Below are 17,996 nucleotides of genomic sequence, written 5' to 3'. Positions count from 1 at the left end.
GGGGAAGAGGATATTACTGTATAAGAGTAGCACATCCAATTAACTTATCAGCAGTTAACAGAGACATTTTGAGAATGATTTCATATTATGATGAGAATTGGTTCAAAGCGACCTTTCTCATACAAAGTCCTTTCACATCCAAAAGTGTGCCAAACGATCATATAATGAATAGACTACACAGACGAGGGGTTTCTCCCTGCACTGATGAGCGAGGGGTCACCACGGAGTTTCAAACTGATGATCATTCTCCACTCATTTAATTATGAATGGAAACGGGTCCCTCCAACACTGAGCATGAATAAATAATTATATTACATTTTCAGGACAAGAAATAATGACCATCATTGTGTGTGTGTGTGTGTGTGTTTTCTTTGAATCAAATTCGTTCCCATAAAGAGTAGGCCGATTGCTGTAGCTCTTTCAGCACCACGGAAAGCTACTTCAGATCAGCGCCTGTCAAGATTTTTTGGGCGTCGATATGCTACGTACGCATCCTCCAGCGGAGCGTAATGACGCATGCTACGTACGCTCCTCCAGCGGAGCGTAATGACGCAGACATAGCAACCGGCATGGCGACTGCTGACAACCCTCCTAATCTGGTGCTGGAGCCAGGATCTGCTAGCGTTATAGCTAGCGAGGGATAAAACGTTAAAGCAAAGTGATCGAGCTAGCATTTGGCCAAACACGGATGTATGTAATGCATCCGACGACGTTTTAGGAGCATGGGATACACTGCGTGTATGATGGATGCAAAAAGAGGTGTGTAGCCAGCCAGCCAATGGAGCTAATTCGCTAGCTACAGTATTAAAGCTTGCGTTAGATGGCTTTACGACTAACGTTAGTCATGCTTAGCTAGCTAGCTTACCGTTACCCTGTCAGCACTACTTGCAAGCAGATTTGCTAGCTGGCTGCGTTTATTATGTAATAACTGAGTGGCAAATCAAGCATGCTGCCAATGCTACATAGGACTAACGTTACCAATTTGCTTGCTAGCACTAACGTTAACATCGCCAACAATTGCGAGAACTAAGTTGACATGAAAGTGATTTTCTAACTTCCCCTATACAAGAGTAGAGCTAGCCTAATGTTACTGAATCGTTTTTTTCAATGACAGTGAGCGCATCGCCTGTGCCAGTGCACAGCCAAAGTGGACCAAGAGGACAGATGAGCTTGAAAAGCAGTCGTAAGTAGTTATTAAGTTCACACCTTTTGGGGTGCATAATGAACTCAGCCAGTAAGACAATTCAGTTCTGAAATGTCCACCAGTAGCCAAGCAAAGTACTGCCCAACTCCACTTCATAGAGAATGTGTTTTATACTATGTGTTGTGTTTCCAGCTTTCTGTCCTAGGTCGTCCAGTAGACTGACACAGTACATTATTGAAGACCACATGGTGTCTCATTACAGAAAGGTCTACTCGGCTAAAGGTATCTACATAACAACAAGAGATATCTAAGATGTGTGACATAAACATACAACCATTGCCTTCATCCTACAAACGTGTGATTGTGTGTACAACGAATTATGCTAGTGTACATTAAAGGACATCAATATTATTCTCATATCAATGTGTCCTGTGCCCCTGCAGCTGCTGTCGATGTATCAGTACCCAAAAGCATGTTACACAGTGTGAAATGTAAGTTGCAATCAGAGCAAAAATGTTATCTTCAATCTTACCCCCCCCCTCCCTTATTTTAACAAAGTGTGATACAATCCCAGCAAATTCACCACAGACACAGTCTGCATGCTCTCCTGTAAGACTGTGTGTTCAATGTGTGACCGGCTCTCAGATCATGACCAGTTGCGGCGGGACCAGTTGAGACGCCCCCAGTCTGCCCAGTCCCAGAGGACTAGCAGCAGAACTGGTACCAGAGCTTCCTGTGTGTCAGAGAACCAGGTCCAGGTGAGAAATCACTGTAGCCTCTCCTATCCTTTCTGATAATCCCTGATTTATACAGAGCGTCTCCCCCTGTAAATATGGGATTTGCCATTAGTATGTCATAACGATAGCTAAGGGGCCACATCAGGAATAGAAACCTATGACCATATCGATAATGATAATCTGTGTTTTTTCTTCTCTAGGGCAGGAGATCTGCACAGGGGGATGAAAGCGCCTACTTCTGCCTGGGCAGCTCCCTGGTCTCCAGCCCGAGGCTCAATACCTCATTTCACACCAAGCAGGTCGTCTATCCGTCCCAGACACTCACTGGGTCGGCGAGCCCCCGTCGTCCGCCCTGCTCCGTGTCAGAGTTCAGCTACGGGAACCCCGACTCTCAGAGGCAGCACTCCGCCCACTCCTGCACCCCCACGGGCACCCAGGGGGGCTACAAGGCCTTCCAGGACCCGGTCCAGAAGACATACAGCGGTGACCTGCTCCAGAAGCACTCCCACCACTTCACCCAGGACAAGCCCTTCACTCCCAGGACCCTGAGGTCAGACAGCAGGTCCTACCTGGCCCAGTACCGTTACTACACCCCGCCTCGGAGGAAAGCAGCCCAGGACGGGGCCAGCGCCCGACTCACACGGCAAGAGACATATCATGGATGGTACGCAGAGGAGCGCTGGCTTCACATGTCAGATTTTATTAGTGTATGTGAGAGGGAGGGGGGAGAGAAAGACAGAGAGAGAAACACATGCACACACACACACACAGACAGGAAGAGGGAGTCATGACATGGAAACCTTTCATATCATTACTTCACCTTTGAAGAGGAGTTAATTAGATGAGCACGGCTGTCACATGTGCTCAGCAGGTGCTCTCTGAGTAGCTCGTCTGAATCCTGTCTCTCTTTCCTGCAGCACACGTGCCAAGGACTGCTCGTCACCTGAACTCCATGATCCACATCAGGCAAGTTGGGGGAAAAAAAAAAACTTTGATTCTGAAGCAGTACTGCTACACCTAGTCAAGTTTATAAGCCAAATGCTGATACATTGAAATAGATTAAACAAAGTTAAAAACTACAAAACAAACAGTATATCCACCAAGCAGCAGCCGATGTGTGCTGGTGTGGAGTGATAAGAAAGAAAGTAGCAGAGAAATAAATAAACAATGGGCCTCATTCACCAATATCTTCCTAAGTTGCGTTCTTAAAATCCTTCCTAAGAATGTTTCTAAAGAAAGCTCCCGTCTGATTCACGTGTTCGTAAACCTCTGGATGAGTTCGCACCTGCCTTCTCATAATGATGAATGAACGGTTTTGCAAATTGAATGCACGTGGCCGCACACCCGAATTAGATTAGGTGAGCTCCCCGCCAGCCCCATATACAGACCTGCAAATTTGTCACCTTTTGGCTACAGTCACCTTTTTTATGTTAACCCTGGTAGTTTCAGTGAATCTAGAGGGTTTAAGTTTTGCATGTCGTCACCTTTTTCACTACTCCAGAGTTTGCAGGTCTGCATATAAGGGCATGCGTCTGAAGGGTCGTGCGCAGATGTCACTTGAGTGAATGAATACCGGTCATCCACGCCCTCGAGTCACCAACTTTTCGATAGTGTAATGAGGCGGTGTTGGGTCAGATGCATTGGCAAGTCAGAGGACTTCAGGTCGAATCCAGCATGGACAGTTGGAATCAGATTTTTATTGAGCCAAGGAGGCTTCATCCTACGAGGAATTTGCCTTGTCGAAGTGATACAATACAATATACAATATAGGCTACAGTCTACAAAAATGTAGGCTATAAAATACACAGAAAGTGTGTCAAGCATGCCCAAATGAAAATCTAGGGTGGACCACCAAACTCCCACTGTTGTCGTGTCAGTGTGGGATGGTGGCCGACTCTTTCAGTGAACACTGTGAAAGGAGAAGGGCACACAGTTGGACCAGGCGCATCAGAGATATTAGGCCTATTAGAAAGACAACAATCTCGCTGTTGTAAAATAATGAAAACAATTATTAAATGATATTACAAATGATACAGATAGGTTAGATAGATATATTAGATAGAAGTAAATGCAATCGCAAATGATTTAAAAATGAACATTTCTTTCATTTAATTTCAAACCATTTATACACGTAAAGCACTGAGGTATCCCTCATTTACAGTGTTGACAAGTTCACACAAATACACAAATTACAACAGAACAAATACAATATATTTCACACAGATATGTCCGTACTCCTGAAGACTACTTAAGACTGCGCTTCCATGTTTGTAGATTCTGTTCTTAGTTCCCACATCTGAGAACATTGGTAAATACCAGAATCTTATTGGAAATGGCGTACAGTAAGTGGAGTTTAAGAAGAAATGCTTTTTAAGAAATTTGTACATTTGTTCGTGAATGTTCAAGGGCTTACACAAATGAAACAAATGCAAAATCAGTATAAGTTTGGAGTTTAGTTTAAGGACACGTACTGTAGGATTGACTGATAACAGAAACAAATGTGATTGATCACCTGACAATGTGGAGGTCTTACCGTCAGGTAATGATATAAGGAAGGATGACTGCAGCATCCATCACGCTGACAGCACAGCCACTCACGGCCTGGCTCTCCAGAGCCAGAAACAGCATCCAATATACTGTAATACTCTTTCAAATTGGGAGGGCACAATTCTGTGCTTCAAGGTCAGGAATGTTAAAGTGACTTAATATTCCTGTGCAAAGTAAACAACTTGTATGTAATAAGAAATAGATGCATCTTGAACACAGTTACATTACAATCATTTAGCAGACACTTTTTATCCAAAGCGACTTTCAATAATTGCATTTAACGTAGGTAGTCAGTGTACCACTACTCGCCAGAACTCACAAGTGCATCTCCTTTCTAAGCAAGTCACTAAGAGCATAATCTAGTGCTAAAGCCAAAGTGCAAGAGTGGCAAAATACAGTAGAAAGAGAATAGCATCTATGATATTAAATATTCAGGGTTTCTTTATTTCTGGTCCTTGTTTACTCTGATTTGTACAGGGGCTTGGTGTTGAGCACGGGTGGTCTGACGATGAGCCCTACGCCCTGTACAACAATCATTCAGCACCTGAACACCACAGCAAAGCAAGCAGGAGTAGAAACAGTGACCTGCATCTTTCCTCATACAGGTACCATTCATAGTGGTCTCAGACTGCAGCATACTGTACCATATGTACTGTACTGTGATCATTTCTGTCATGTGTTGTGCTTCATGTCTAAACAAGTTGGTCTTTTCTAGGATGTCCCCAGAGGGCATGAAGTCTCCGATCATGAGGAGAGTGTCTGACGAGTATGTTTCTCTCCGTTGTCATGTCTGACGCTTTGACACACTTTTTTTCACAGTAATATGATTACATTAACTGTAACAAAAGCAGGATTACTCTGGAACCTTAGCAGTAGCTTTCTTTGCACTGTCCTGTCTTGTCCTCGCACCTTTTCTATTGTTGTCTATTTAGTGTCATGCACCAACAGTCCTAAACAAATTCCTAGTATGTGTGAAAACTTACCTGGATAAATAAAACTGATTCTGATTCTGAAGCCGGGTTCACATACAACAGCCCAGAAGAAACTCTAGTTTAAGAAGGCTTGTTCTTTTTTTAGGACGTTCTGCAAATGGACAGTCACAAAGCAATCACATTTAATTCTAAAACTGCTTGTCGCCGGGTTGTTGTATGTCAACCCGGCTTTAGAGGACTCGCTGATGGTAGCTTCCATGCAAACTCACCACTCCTTCATCTCTCAACAGGGAGGAAGAATTAAGGTACCTTGAATTTATCGCCGATGTAACAAATGAGATATTGCTGAGAGGCCTGTACTCTGACAGGTATGTTATGATATGACTGATGTGTGATATGTTATGATATGACGTTTTCTCTAGACAGCAGAGGGCTTGCAGGCTGGCTGTAACCTACACTGTTCATGCCAGGCCTCTCCATGAGGCTCCTACTGTATAATACCCTAATAGGTATTAAAGCCAAAGTTAAGATGAAGTCTTCAGCATGATTTCACTGTTTTCCCTAAAAGGGTCCTAGAGCGGGTGTTCGAGCGACATGTCGAGATGAATAAACTTCGACTGGATGAGGTGAGCATGCGAAAATCCTTTATAGATGATGGTAACAGACACACCTTCAGTTATAACTAATGCATCACTGATATTGGTAGCAAGTTGGAGCACCCAGGGAACCCTTTCTCATGCCTTGGTGTTTACCTTTTTCAAGGATAAAATGCGCCACCTACTGGAGGTGCTACGGAATGACTTGCAGAGTCCAGCCAGCACTCCCACCTGTAGAGCAGAGGCTAAGCAAGGCCAGGGCAACCGGCCTCCCCACAGACATCTGCAGAGCCCAGACACAGAAGTGACCTTTGACACCAAAGAGGACCATGACCTTTTTGCCTATGCATCATTTATGAAGGATCGTGGGGAACTGGGGGGCGCGGTTCCGTTATCGGTGTCCACGCCGCTCGGGGGCCACTCCCCAGTGGGGACTGCCGGGGAAGATCTACGGGACCAGGAAGAGCAGCACAATCACAGCCGGGACAGTGTACCCCTCCCGGATGAAAACACGGACCCAACCCCGACCAATGACGATGAGGAAGACCTCCGTCAAAACCCAGCAGACGATCATGATGACGGGGTGTCCGGAGAGCTGGAGGAGCTGGGCAGAACCCTGGCAGAGTCCTTGTGTGTGAGCAATGACACAAAGGGCGTCACCGAACCTGGAAACACAGGAGCCTCTCTCAGCGATGACGAGTTCTGACCAGCTCTATATTTATTGGTGGACAAACATCTCTCCATTGATATGTTTTGTCCAAGGAGACTTTTGTTACAATTTGTATCTCATTTTCTAAATGAAAGTTGACAGGTGTTTTTCATATTGTGGAATGCCCACCCCTGCCAAGATGGGGTGAGTTCTAGGTACTGTATTGCCATGGAAAGTTACAAAGTATAGACTATATATCATAGCTCTGCATAGGCCATGACAACAAAACCTGACAAAACCATAAATGTGTTTTCTACTGTACTTATCAGTGTATTGCTCACTGTGTTGCAGCATATTAGTTTCCAATGTGAAGTAGCATCAATGAACTCATTAATTCACTCTCAGGAGACTTAGAAAAGGCACATTTATTTTTTTAAGGAAACAGTTTGGCTTTTGCTGAAGTGAATCTCAATCAATGCACTGTGCTCTTTGAAATCTATCTTACTAGGACTCTGATCGGCAAAAAATGTATTTTTTCATGTTTACAATAAAACATTTTGTTGCCATGCGCACTTATACCTACTCTCCGTTAGGAACAATCAAACAGCCAGCAGGTTGATGGAAACATGAAAGCCCAGAACTTAAGTAAAGTTATTGGATTCCTCTGGGACTCTGAAAGAGAGAGAGAGAGTGAGTGAACATGAAGCGTTTATGATATAAAGTTAAACGTTAGCCCAGACAGCGCAGACCAGCTATGCAGCTGTCCGGTTTCTGAACATTTCAGAGCCTGACATTCCAGCTGTCTGATGTCATGGCCTCAAAATTCGCCATGTATTACGCCGCTGTTGAGGAACTACAAAACATTCTTAAAGGAATTCAGCCTATGAAACCTATCGGAAGTGTGAATAAAATATTGTCTATTCATTAGTTTTTATTGTTTGTAGTTTATTTATTATAGAGTATACATAGATCTATAAAAGTTTCGTGAAAAAGGAATCGAATGTAGACCCGCGGATGTAGAGGGATATACACTTGTTGCTCCAGTCTCGGCAGGAAGTGAAGCACATTGGTTGGATTTTCATTAGGATTTTTAGGCATTGAGTTGGACTTTCCAAGCTTGAAACATTTTGTCTATTTTATATAATCGGCGAAACTTCACGAACAAGTATTCATGGTCGCAAGTGATGTACGCAAACATGAAATGGATTTATTTTCTTTTGACAGGTAACGTTATGATGTGTAAAGAAACTTTCCCGATGTTGATGATGCTTGCTTGCTGGGCAAACGCCTGCTAGCTTGCAGCTACTAACGTTATGATAGCCAGTTAGCTAAGGTTATGATAGCCAGTTAGCTAACGTGAGCTAGCTCGCTAGCCGACGCAGTTGATAGCTAGCCTAGTCTGCTAGCGCTGGACAAATGTTTCCAGAAAGCTCTTTTTAGTCTTGCAGTACAAGTGCGCATTGTTTTGGGAACTTAGTCGTCGTTCTTTACTTTTAACTAATGATATACCTAAATGTGAATATGTAGAATATCAACAACGTCCACAAATCTTAAAAGAACTGCCGAATACGTTGTTATGCTGGTTAGCAACTTGCAACAGTGTGGACTGGTGTTGAGTGAGCGTCCGATCCACACTGCCCGCAGAACCGCAAACTATAGGACGTTCCTGTTAGCTGGTGCTCATACAGCACTTTGACCAAATCACAGACCTGATATGCCCTAAATAGTTACATCGGGACTTTGGTGATGATGTACGCTGGGAAGGAACGTATCCTTAAATCTGGCACTGTCTCTGAGACAGTGGTGATGCAATGTAACGTTGGTTATTACACATGTACTAGACTTACTAACAAGTTAACCCGGTTAACTTAAGCTGAGCTCATCCCAGAATCTGTCTGAGTGACTTCCAATTTAGAAGTCAGATGCACCATGTTTTCATGCGATTACTGTAGCTAGCTCAAACTCTGTGAGATGCCTAGGATGCCCAGGCATATGTGTTATTTAGTGTGCAAGTTATCCTAGCAAGTCAATAAGAACAAATAAGATGTGTGAGCCTGATACTGTTCCATTGGATTTAGGCCCGTGCTACGTAAAGCCATGGGTTGTGGTGATAATAGTAATAATAATAATAATTGGCCCTAATAGTAATGATGATTAGGCACACATTGACTGCAGGGCGCTGCCAACAAGCATAAATAAATAGGCATTTCATATTTGCTGTTGGAGTGAAAAGTATAACATTTAAGTTATTTGCAGTTCAGACAGGCTTACCAATGAATAAGCTAATGGTCTTTAATATCAGTGTTTCTCTCTTTCTCCTCCAGCAGGTATGCGTGTGCCTGACATCGACATGTGGATGGCCTCGAGTCCAGCCACTCTGTGAAGGGACAACTGGACAAATATTTCTGGACTCTGAAGGGACGGCCCCCCCTGCAAAAGGATTTTGAAAAATGCCCTTGCCATTTGGCTTAAAACTCAAAAGAACTCGAAGGTATACAGTCTCCAGCAAAAGCTGTCTGGTCACCCGCATTCAGCTGCTCAACGGAGAGTTTGTTGAGTTTACGCTCTCCGTGGAGAGCACCGGGCAGGAATGCTTGGAGGCAGTTGCTCAGAGACTGGAGTTGCGAGAGGTATGTGTGTGTGCATGCAGAAACACAGGCTGTGATTGTCATCCCATGTGTTGCTGATCCACCATTTGTTACTGACGGACACAGACCATATTTGCCAAAAACGATACGACTTGCACAACAACATGGGTAGTCAGGTTTCGGTAGAGATGACAGAAACCACAGAAAGTAGGCTAATGCCATTGTGTAGATACATGTGTCTCTGCTCTGTCCTAGAACCTGCTCCATGTGTCTAATTGTGTCAAGTGATGTGTTCCCACTCTATGACACAGCAAGTATGTATTGTAGAATGTGAACTGTGAGCATCTCAAGCATTCACCTGTGCTTAGTAATGGCCTGTCACATGGCGGAGACACCATGCCTAACATGAACACGTTCATACACCCACCTGTTTTCTTCAGGACAATTAGTAGTCAGGCACAGCATGCTGTTGTGTAAGGTGTGATTGGAGGCCAGTAACACCAACATACTGTACCAAGGAAGTAGTATTGATCATGGATACAGTCATAGATGGTTCAAGTCAAAATATAACAGTTAGCCAAACAATGACAGGTGTCCATGGACTGCGGATGAAAACTAGCCTTCTTGGCTAATTCTGGCATTTTTTCTTTTTAATGTGTACTCTCCCTGACAAATAAACAAAAACACTGAATTAGGTTATTTTTATACCTGGTTAAAATATCCTTTTCAAGAGCGACCTGTTCAAGAATGGCAGCAGTACAAACAGTTTCATACACATTCACATTAAAACAATACATCAACTCAAAAGTGCCATAGTATAGTAAAAGTATAGGGAAGCCATATAATCCTACAGTGGTGGACAAAATTATTATAACACCTGACGGATCTGAATATATTTACCTTTTTTGCCTTCAAAACATGATTTCATTCCAGAATGTTCATGAAACATGCAGATGGTTGCTCTGAGCACAACACATATCAGATGAAGTGAGTCCTACTGTTTGTATCCACTTTTAACTTTAATATTTGGTATGTCCACCTTTTGCAGCAATTACAGCAGCACATCTCTTTGTCATAGTGTCAATATATTTCCTGAGAACATCAACACCAATGTTATCCCATGCCTTCTGCAACTCAAGCCAAACAGTATAAAAATGAGTGTCTGTTGCCAACAGTTAAACACGGAGGGGGTAGTATTATGGTGTGGGGTGACTTTTCAGCCTTTAGGAACAGGTGACTTAGTAAAAATTGATGGCATCATGGATAGGAAAGTATACCACAACATTCTGGTGAGGCATGGAGTACCATCTGGGTCGTCTTATTGGGCCTGGATTTATTTTCCAAGAGGACAATGACCCTAAACATTCTTCTAACTATTGTCGGAACTACCTGCGACGGAAGGAATCTGCTGGAACATTGACAATGATGGACTGGCCCCCTCAAAGTCCGGACCTCAACCCCATCGAGCAAATTTGGGGCGATTTGGAAAATAAAACTGGACAGATCTATTGCACATTCAAAGGAAAGCCTTTGGCTTGAGTTGCAGAAGGCATGGGATAACATTGGTGTTGATGTTCTCAGGAAATATATTGACACTATGCCAAAGAGATGTGCTGCTGTAATTGCTGCAAAAGGTGGACATACCAAATATTAAAGTTAAAAGTGGATAAAAACAGTAGGACTCACTTCATCTGGTATTTGTTGTGCTCAGAGCAACCATCTGCATGTTTCATGAACATTATGGAATGAAATCATGTTTTGGAGGCAAAAAAGGTCAATATTTTCAGATCTGTCAGGTGTTCTAATAATTTTGGCCACCACTGTACTGTATATGGCCATTTTTTAAAAATTTCACCATGCCTTTAAATTCATTTAGAATGACTAATAGTTAGGCCTAACTGTTTTACTGTTCATGGAGGCTCTCTTTGTTCAAAGTTTGTGAGTCTTTACTAACGGGAGGCTGGATGTTTGCCCTAATCTTGTTTGAACTTTGGCAATGGAGGATAGTTTCAATTCCAAGAATTTTCTGATCACCAACAAGCCTAAATGTCAACAATACCAAGCTCACCAGCTGCATAGATCAATGTTTCCTTCTGTGTTCATCGGTCAAAGAACAAGAAATAAATCAACACAAAGTAGTGTGATGGTGAAGTCAGTGTAATAGATATATCGTCACTGTTGTTTTGCAACTTGAATGTGAAAGAGAGTAGACCTAGCCTGTGGTAAAAACCTTATTTACTAAGTGCTTGAGTCATTCCATTGCTCCAACAAGGTCCATCAAGGTATTTGCTGACCTATGTTTGTCTTTGGAAGGGTGTCGCCCATGGTTAGCTGCTGTAGCATAACTAGTGGTGTTTGCTAACTCTGAGGTCTCAGGTTATGGGTTTTGTGTGACCAACCTTCTCTTGCCATAAATGACAAACTGCAGGTCATTCCTCCCAGTGTTCCATTGTGTGTGATGATGCATACTGCTGAGCTCCTGCCACATAGTCACATAGCATGTAGTCTGTAGCCTGATTGGCTGTTGTCTACCTGAAGTCTGTATATTCTGATTTCTGTAGCCAGTCTGTGGTGTGTAGTCTGTAGCCTGTAATCTGTAGCCTGTAACCTGTATCTTGAAGTCTGTGGTCTGTAGCCTGTAGCCTGTGGTCTGTAGCCTGTAATCTGTAGCCCGGTGTCTGTGGTCTATAGTCTGTAGACTTATGTCTGTAGCCTGTAGTCTGTAGCCTGGTGTCTGTAGTCTACCTGGTGTCTGTAGTATGATGTCTGTAGTATGTAGCCTGATGTCTGTAGTCTACCTGGTGTCTGAAGTCTGATGTCTGTAGTCTGTAGCCTGATTTCTGTAGTCTACCTGATTTCTGTAGTCTGTCGCCTGATGGTTGTAGCCTATAGTCTGATGTCTGTAGTCTTAGCCTGTAATCTGTATTCTGATTTCTGTAGCCAGTCTGTGGTGTGTAGTCTGTAGCCTGTAACCTGTATCTTGAAGTCTGTGGTCTGTAGCCTGTAACCTGTAGCCTGTGGTCTGTAGCCTGTAATCTGTAGCCCGGTGTCTGTGGTCTATAGTCTGTAGACTGATGTCTGTAGCCTGTAATCTGTAGCCCGGTGTCTGTGGTCTAAAGTCTGTAGACTGATGTCTGTAGCCTGTAATCTGTAGCCAGACGTCTGTAATCTGTAGCCTGTGGTCGGTAACCAGCACCAGGTATCTTGTAGCCTAACTCCTGGACTTGTTTGCATGGCCCATGATGCAGTTGGTTTATTCAGTGCATCTGTGTGATTTATTGAAATTAAAGACCAGAGCTCACAGTCCACTGAGGCCTGAGTTTTTAATCTTGTTCTCTACATGACGTTCTCCTCCAACCCTGACCCTGTCTGTGTCTCTCCAGATAACCTTCTTCAGCCTCTGGTACTTCAACAAGCAGAACCAACAAAGATGGATCGACCAGGAGAAGGCCCTGAAGAAACAGCTGGACAAGTACGGCCTGGAACCCACCGTCTACTTCGGGGTGGTGTTCTACCTGCCCAGCGTGACCCAGCTCCAGCAGGAGATCACCAGGTGAGGCGCCCGTGGTTAGCAAGGCTATATGAATAGAGAGGTCAATATTGCTCCACGGCCCCTAATGTTACGTTGATCAGTCGTTGAGAAACGACCGTAGAATGTGTCGATCGTCCGATCAGAATCGAGTATTTCAGAGAGCCGTGTATTTCGGAGAGCCTTCGACTGTACCTCTCTCTTACTCCTAATCACTCCCAGCTTCTCTCCTATCATTCCCTCGGACTTATTCGCTCCCTAACTCACTCACCCCCCCCCCTCTCTCTCTCCCTCTCTCTGTCTCTCTCGTTTACAAGAGTAGGAAATGCAAAATTGAAGGGGGTCAGGAGCAAGACTTACTCTCGTTGTTTGTTGTTTATTTTTATTTTTTATTTTATTTTATGTTATTACTTTGCATAGGTTTTTTATTAGTAAGGGTATGCGATTTATTTTTTGTTGGTGTGATTGTATGTGGATTGTGGCATCCATGAGCATGTGAGTTGTTGAATAGTGTTAATTAAAGGTTTGTTAAAAATCAAATCTCGTTGACTCTCACAAGCCATGTTTCCATCCACTTGTCAATCGAATTGTGTGAGGATCGCTAAAAATATGAATGCGAATAAAGCCGGTGAACGTGCGTTTCCATCTAGAGCTTTAAATCGGATAAAGCATTTATCACAAAAGACTTTTATCGAACAAGAGAAAATCCGATGAGATCGACAGTACAAACTTTTTGTCGATTTTCATGATTTTTAATCGAATTTTACTGTTTCCATAAGGCATTTTTAATTCGATATAACTTAATTCGCATAAAACGTGTGGATGTAAACATGGCTACAGTAACCTCTTCTCCTTCACAGATACCAGTATTACCTGCAGTTGAAGAAGGATGTTCTAGAAGGCAGGATCCCGTGTTCCATAGAACAGGCTATCCGGTTGGCTGGGCTGGCAGTGCAAGGTAACGTTGACACTGGTCCTCGCAGTCATACAGCTGCACAGTAAGCATGTTGTCCCCCACCAACGATGGTTGTATCGCCCCTTTGCGTCAGTGAAGCAATGTGAGCAAGCGTAACCATGAGTCATTTGCAGGTTTATTCTAATGGTAAGATATCGATGTTGCTATGAATCCTATCCCACAGACGAGGCCTGCGAACGTGATGCAGGGACGTTCAAAGAGATGCTTACATTTTTGACAAAATGGTGGAAACGACGTCTTTGATGCGAGAATAGGCCCACAACACCACCACTATATCGTTGCCGTGTCACCTCTAGGGGTGTGACGAGATATCGTGCCACAAGATATCGCAATATAAAAACTTGAGATGAAAAATGGTCTTGCCAGTTTACTTATATAAAGCAACTTTGGGTATCCAGAAAAAGCGCTATATAAACATTACAAAACTAGGGAAAAAATAATTTGCATTCTGTGTTTTTCGAATAAAAGACCATTTTTCCAGTCATTCAAGTTTTGTAAAACAAATATTGTTATAATATCGTATCGTGTCGATACCGTGAACCTAATATTGTGTATCGTATCGTGAGATGAGTATGTATGTATGTAGCCCTCACCCTAACCGTTACCAGTCGCCTCCAAATATTGGTACCCTAATGTCACTGACCCAAAACAATTTAGAAAGTTAAATCAAGCAGAATGACTGCTCACAGTACATCATCGTCATCACAGTACATCGTCGTCATCACAGTACATCATCATCGTTGTTTATGAGCAGCTGGGTTTGACACAGCAGGCTAACCATCACTAGTAACCCTCAAGCGATATAGCATTTCAGAATTTCTGATACGAGCTACGCTGCGTCACAATCCCATTGGAATGACTGACAGGGACAAGACCATCAGCCAGAGTAGGCAAAGGCATGTTCTCAGGGGTGACCACAGAGCCTTCTAAAGTGAATTCAATTCATTCTTTCTTTTCTCATCGACCATGCATTCTGTTGCAAAAACATGCATCCAAATCGGTTTCCATTCCATTGAAAGTTTCCATTTGTCAAAATTCCATGCATTTCTAGGTCAAGTATTTTCTTTAGTCTGGTGAATAGTTCTTTTCAGTTTTATTGGGTCTTTTATGGGGCACGAGCACCATGAAGCCCAGACCAGTCTTATAAACAGGCCTGGACCTGGGTTTAGCGCTGTGGGTCTGTGGCGTGTAAATCCCTCCCTCCCTCGAATCTCCAGCCTGACATTTCCTCCTCCAACTCCTGCCTTGGCTGGAAGAATCTCAGACGCTGCTGGCAAAGTTATATCAGGCAGTGCAAGTTACGGGCCTGGGTGCTAACATAGTCCGGCCACTGAGATCACTTACTGGCCACGCTGCCAGTCAGGCTGGGCCTGGCCCTCGACACATGCCTGGGCTGTCTTCAAAGCTTTGAGAAACATGCTAAGTGTTGGGTGATTTCAGGTGCCATGCAAAGAGCATTCTGGCTCGTTGGTAGTGGTGTGCGAATAACATCGCACGACCTGTGTTTTTGCCGATAGGGGCGCATGTTAGACTGGTGGCTGTAACTGTTAGCATGGCTGATGCTTGGGAAGACCCACATAGCTGTGAACATAACTAGTGGGAAGGTTGAGATTGCTGTGAACATTTTGGACCCACTACGGCTTTAAACACTGAAGCAACCCCCGCCCCGCTGCCATAACAAACAGATCCCCTGCTCTCCTAAAATTAGCTTGCCATGTCATCATACACCATGCCCCCTCCAGAAAAGCATCACGCCATTCTAAAAATCCCCCCACAAATCAGTCTGCCTCATACTGATCTCAGAAATAGACACATTACAGAATCTGACCTGGGCCTGAATGCGGAGGAACATGTTTAACCTCAAGCTGGGTCACATTCGCTCTTTCTGTTTACGTTTGTTTCAATTCAGCCGTCTTGTCTTTTTCAGCTGACTTTGGAGACTTCAATCGGTATGATTCTCAGGAGTTTCTCCAGAAGTTTGTGCTGTTCCCTATCGTAAGCTCTTTACTAACTGTTTTGAGTTTCTCTTCATAGTGCTGTATTCATGACTATGTATCTATCCAAGCCGGTCTCCCAGTCTGACTCCCCCGTCTCTCTCCCTGGGCAGGGATGGATCCAGGACGAGCGGGTTCTGGAGGAGGCCACTCAGAAAGTGGCTCTGCTCTACCAGAGCTACAGGTGAGAGGATCCTCCGAGTCCCAGCATCTCCTCCTGGCCTCCATCTGTGGTGGAGCTGCTCCACACGTGGTTCTCGTTCTCCAGAGGAACGCAGCCTCTCATGACGCAGGCAGACAGGGCCTCTTCCAACCCTCCTCTCCAGGTTCACCTCCAGTCAGCCTGGCCTGCTCTCTCATCTGCTACTCCACTAAGCGCTCCCATATGAACCAGATTGACGGGGCCTTGTCTGTGATTTACACTGAGGCAGATGAAAGGAGCTGGAGTTGTGGCTGGGGCTGGAGCTGAGGCTGGGACTGGTTCTCTGTTCTTTCTTCTTCCTTCTCTCTCGGTCCACAGACAGATGTTTCTCATCCTCCCTCATTCCATCCTCTAGGCTTTCATCCTCCCGCAGATGGTCTGTCCGTCGGTCTGTCCGTCGGTCTGTCCGTCTGTCCGTCTGTCTGTCTCTGTCTGTCTGTCTGTCTGTCTGTCTGTCTGTCTGTCTGTCTGTCTGTCTGTCTGTCTGTCTGTCTGTCTGTCTGCCTGCCTCATTGTCTGACAAGACGAATAGGTGGGTGGATGGACGGACGGACGGATGGATGGATGGATGGATGGATGGATGGATGGATGGATGGAAAGGGCTATAAGCAGAGAACATCCCTGAGAATAGTTCTCATACTTGGCCCTAGTTGAAGGCAGGCATGGAGGTGTCGGGTTAGGGCGGGGAGGGGAGGGGAGAGGTGAAGAGGTCAGTGTGTGCGTTCGTTCGTGCGTGCGTGTGTTTGTGAGTGAACGGGATGGTATCACCTCTGTGTGAAATGAGGTGCAGTGAAAGGGATGAGGAGATGATGAAGGTGATGGTGGATAGCAGCCAGCAGGGAATGTGGTGGTTGAGGGAGATGTTCTGCCGTTCTGTCTGTCTGCCTGCCATATCGGACAGTCTGTCTGTCTGTCTGTCTGTCTGTCTGTCTGTCTGTCTGTCTGCCTGCCTGCCTGCCTGCCTGCCTGCCTGCCTGCCTGCCTGCCTGCCTGCCTGTATGTCTGTCTGTCTGTGTCTGCCTGTCTGCCTGCCCTGTGGTGTACATGGTGTTTTCCTGATGTGTTGTACACTCCTGTCCTCACCTCAAGAGTACCTGTCTGATTATGTGTGCGTAATGGTGGTGTGTGTTATACCTGGGGGGGTGTTGATTAGTGTGTGTTGTATGGTGGTGTGTGTTGTAGACATGTTGACCAGTGTGTTGCCTTCCCCCCCAGGGGCCTTCCTGCTCCAGAAGCCGAGATGCTGTACATGCAGGAAGTGGAGAAGATGGAGGGCTACGGCCAGGAGAGCTACCAGGCCAAGGTCAGCAGCACAGCGCCCCCTGCTGCCCACACATAGAGAACACATGCATCACCTTAACCTGAGGGAACGGTTCCACACTTAGAGAACACATGCATCACCTTAACCTGAGGGAACGGTTCCACACTTAGAGAACACATGCATCATGTTAACCTGAGGGAACAGTTCCGCACATAGAGAACACATGCATCACGTTAACCTGAGGGAACGGTTCCACACATAGAGAACACATGCATCACCTTAACCTGAGGGAACGGTTCCACACATAGAGAACACATGCATCACGTTAACCTGAGGGAACGGTTCCACACATAGAGAACACATGCATCACGTTAACCTGAGGGAACGGTTCCACACATAGAGAACACATGCATCACGTTAACCTGAGGGAACGGTTCCACACATAGAGAACACATGCATCACGTTAACCTGAGGGAACGGTTCCACACATAGAGAACACATGCATCACGTTAACCTGAGGGAACGGTTCCACACCTACACAACACATGCATCACGTTAACCTGTGGGAACAGTTCACTCGGTCTGTAGAGAGACAGAATGAGACGGATCTTAGATCCGCCTCCCAGCTGGTCACAGTGGCTCAGGACGGTGTGCGCTGGTGTGTTTGGCTGAGTTACAGATGGAGAGAGAACCACACAACCCAGACCGCTCCTCCACCCGTATATTACTGACACCATTGAGCCAAGCCACAGCACGCCGGCCGGGCCGTGTCTCCAGTAGGGAGACTAATCTACAAGAGAAGTCCGTCTGATATAAGTTTACTCTGATTTAAGGGTTCTTG

At 44.8% G+C, this 17,996-nt stretch overlaps 2 protein-coding genes across 4 annotated transcripts in view; both read left to right on the top strand.

The window, feature by feature from the left end:
• Nucleotides 1-1,107: 1,107 nt before the first annotated feature.
• spata7 (spermatogenesis associated 7) lies at nt 1,108-6,662 on the top strand (the record flags this gene model as incomplete). The annotated part of the gene is made up of 10 exons (XM_084451060.1): nt 1,108-1,183; nt 1,337-1,426; nt 1,588-1,635; nt 1,790-1,902; nt 2,082-2,545; nt 2,799-2,847; nt 5,130-5,194; nt 5,651-5,728; nt 5,929-5,986; nt 6,123-6,662. The coding sequence occupies 10 exons, from the start codon at nt 1,108-1,110 to the stop codon at nt 6,660-6,662; spliced, it is 1,581 nt and encodes a 526-aa protein (XP_084307186.1).
• Nucleotides 6,663-7,672: 1,010 nt separating this feature from the next.
• ptpn21 (protein tyrosine phosphatase non-receptor type 21) overlaps nt 7,673-17,996 on the top strand; it is a 30,438-nt gene continuing 20,114 nt past the window's right edge. The window contains exons 1-7 of one of the 3 annotated variants that reach the window (XM_084450884.1): nt 7,673-7,829; nt 8,933-9,235; nt 12,577-12,746; nt 13,583-13,680; nt 15,626-15,693; nt 15,806-15,876; nt 17,110-17,197. In XM_084450884.1, the coding sequence (XP_084307010.1) occupies nt 9,056-9,235; nt 12,577-12,746; nt 13,583-13,680; nt 15,626-15,693; nt 15,806-15,876; nt 17,110-17,197 (675 nt within the window). In that variant the 5' untranslated portion in view covers nt 7,673-7,829; nt 8,933-9,055. Of the gene's footprint in view, nt 7,830-8,929; nt 9,236-12,576; nt 12,747-13,582; nt 13,681-15,625; nt 15,694-15,805; nt 15,877-17,109; nt 17,198-17,996 lie in introns of those variants that run through there. The other 2 variants (XM_084450883.1, XM_084450885.1) reach the window with 2 other exon arrangements.

This window comes from Borostomias antarcticus (genome assembly GCF_949987555.1).
Source record: "Borostomias antarcticus genome assembly, chromosome: 16".
Taxonomy (NCBI): Eukaryota; Metazoa; Chordata; class Actinopteri; order Stomiiformes; family Stomiidae; genus Borostomias; species Borostomias antarcticus.
This window is presented reverse-complemented; position numbering and strand designations above follow the sequence as displayed.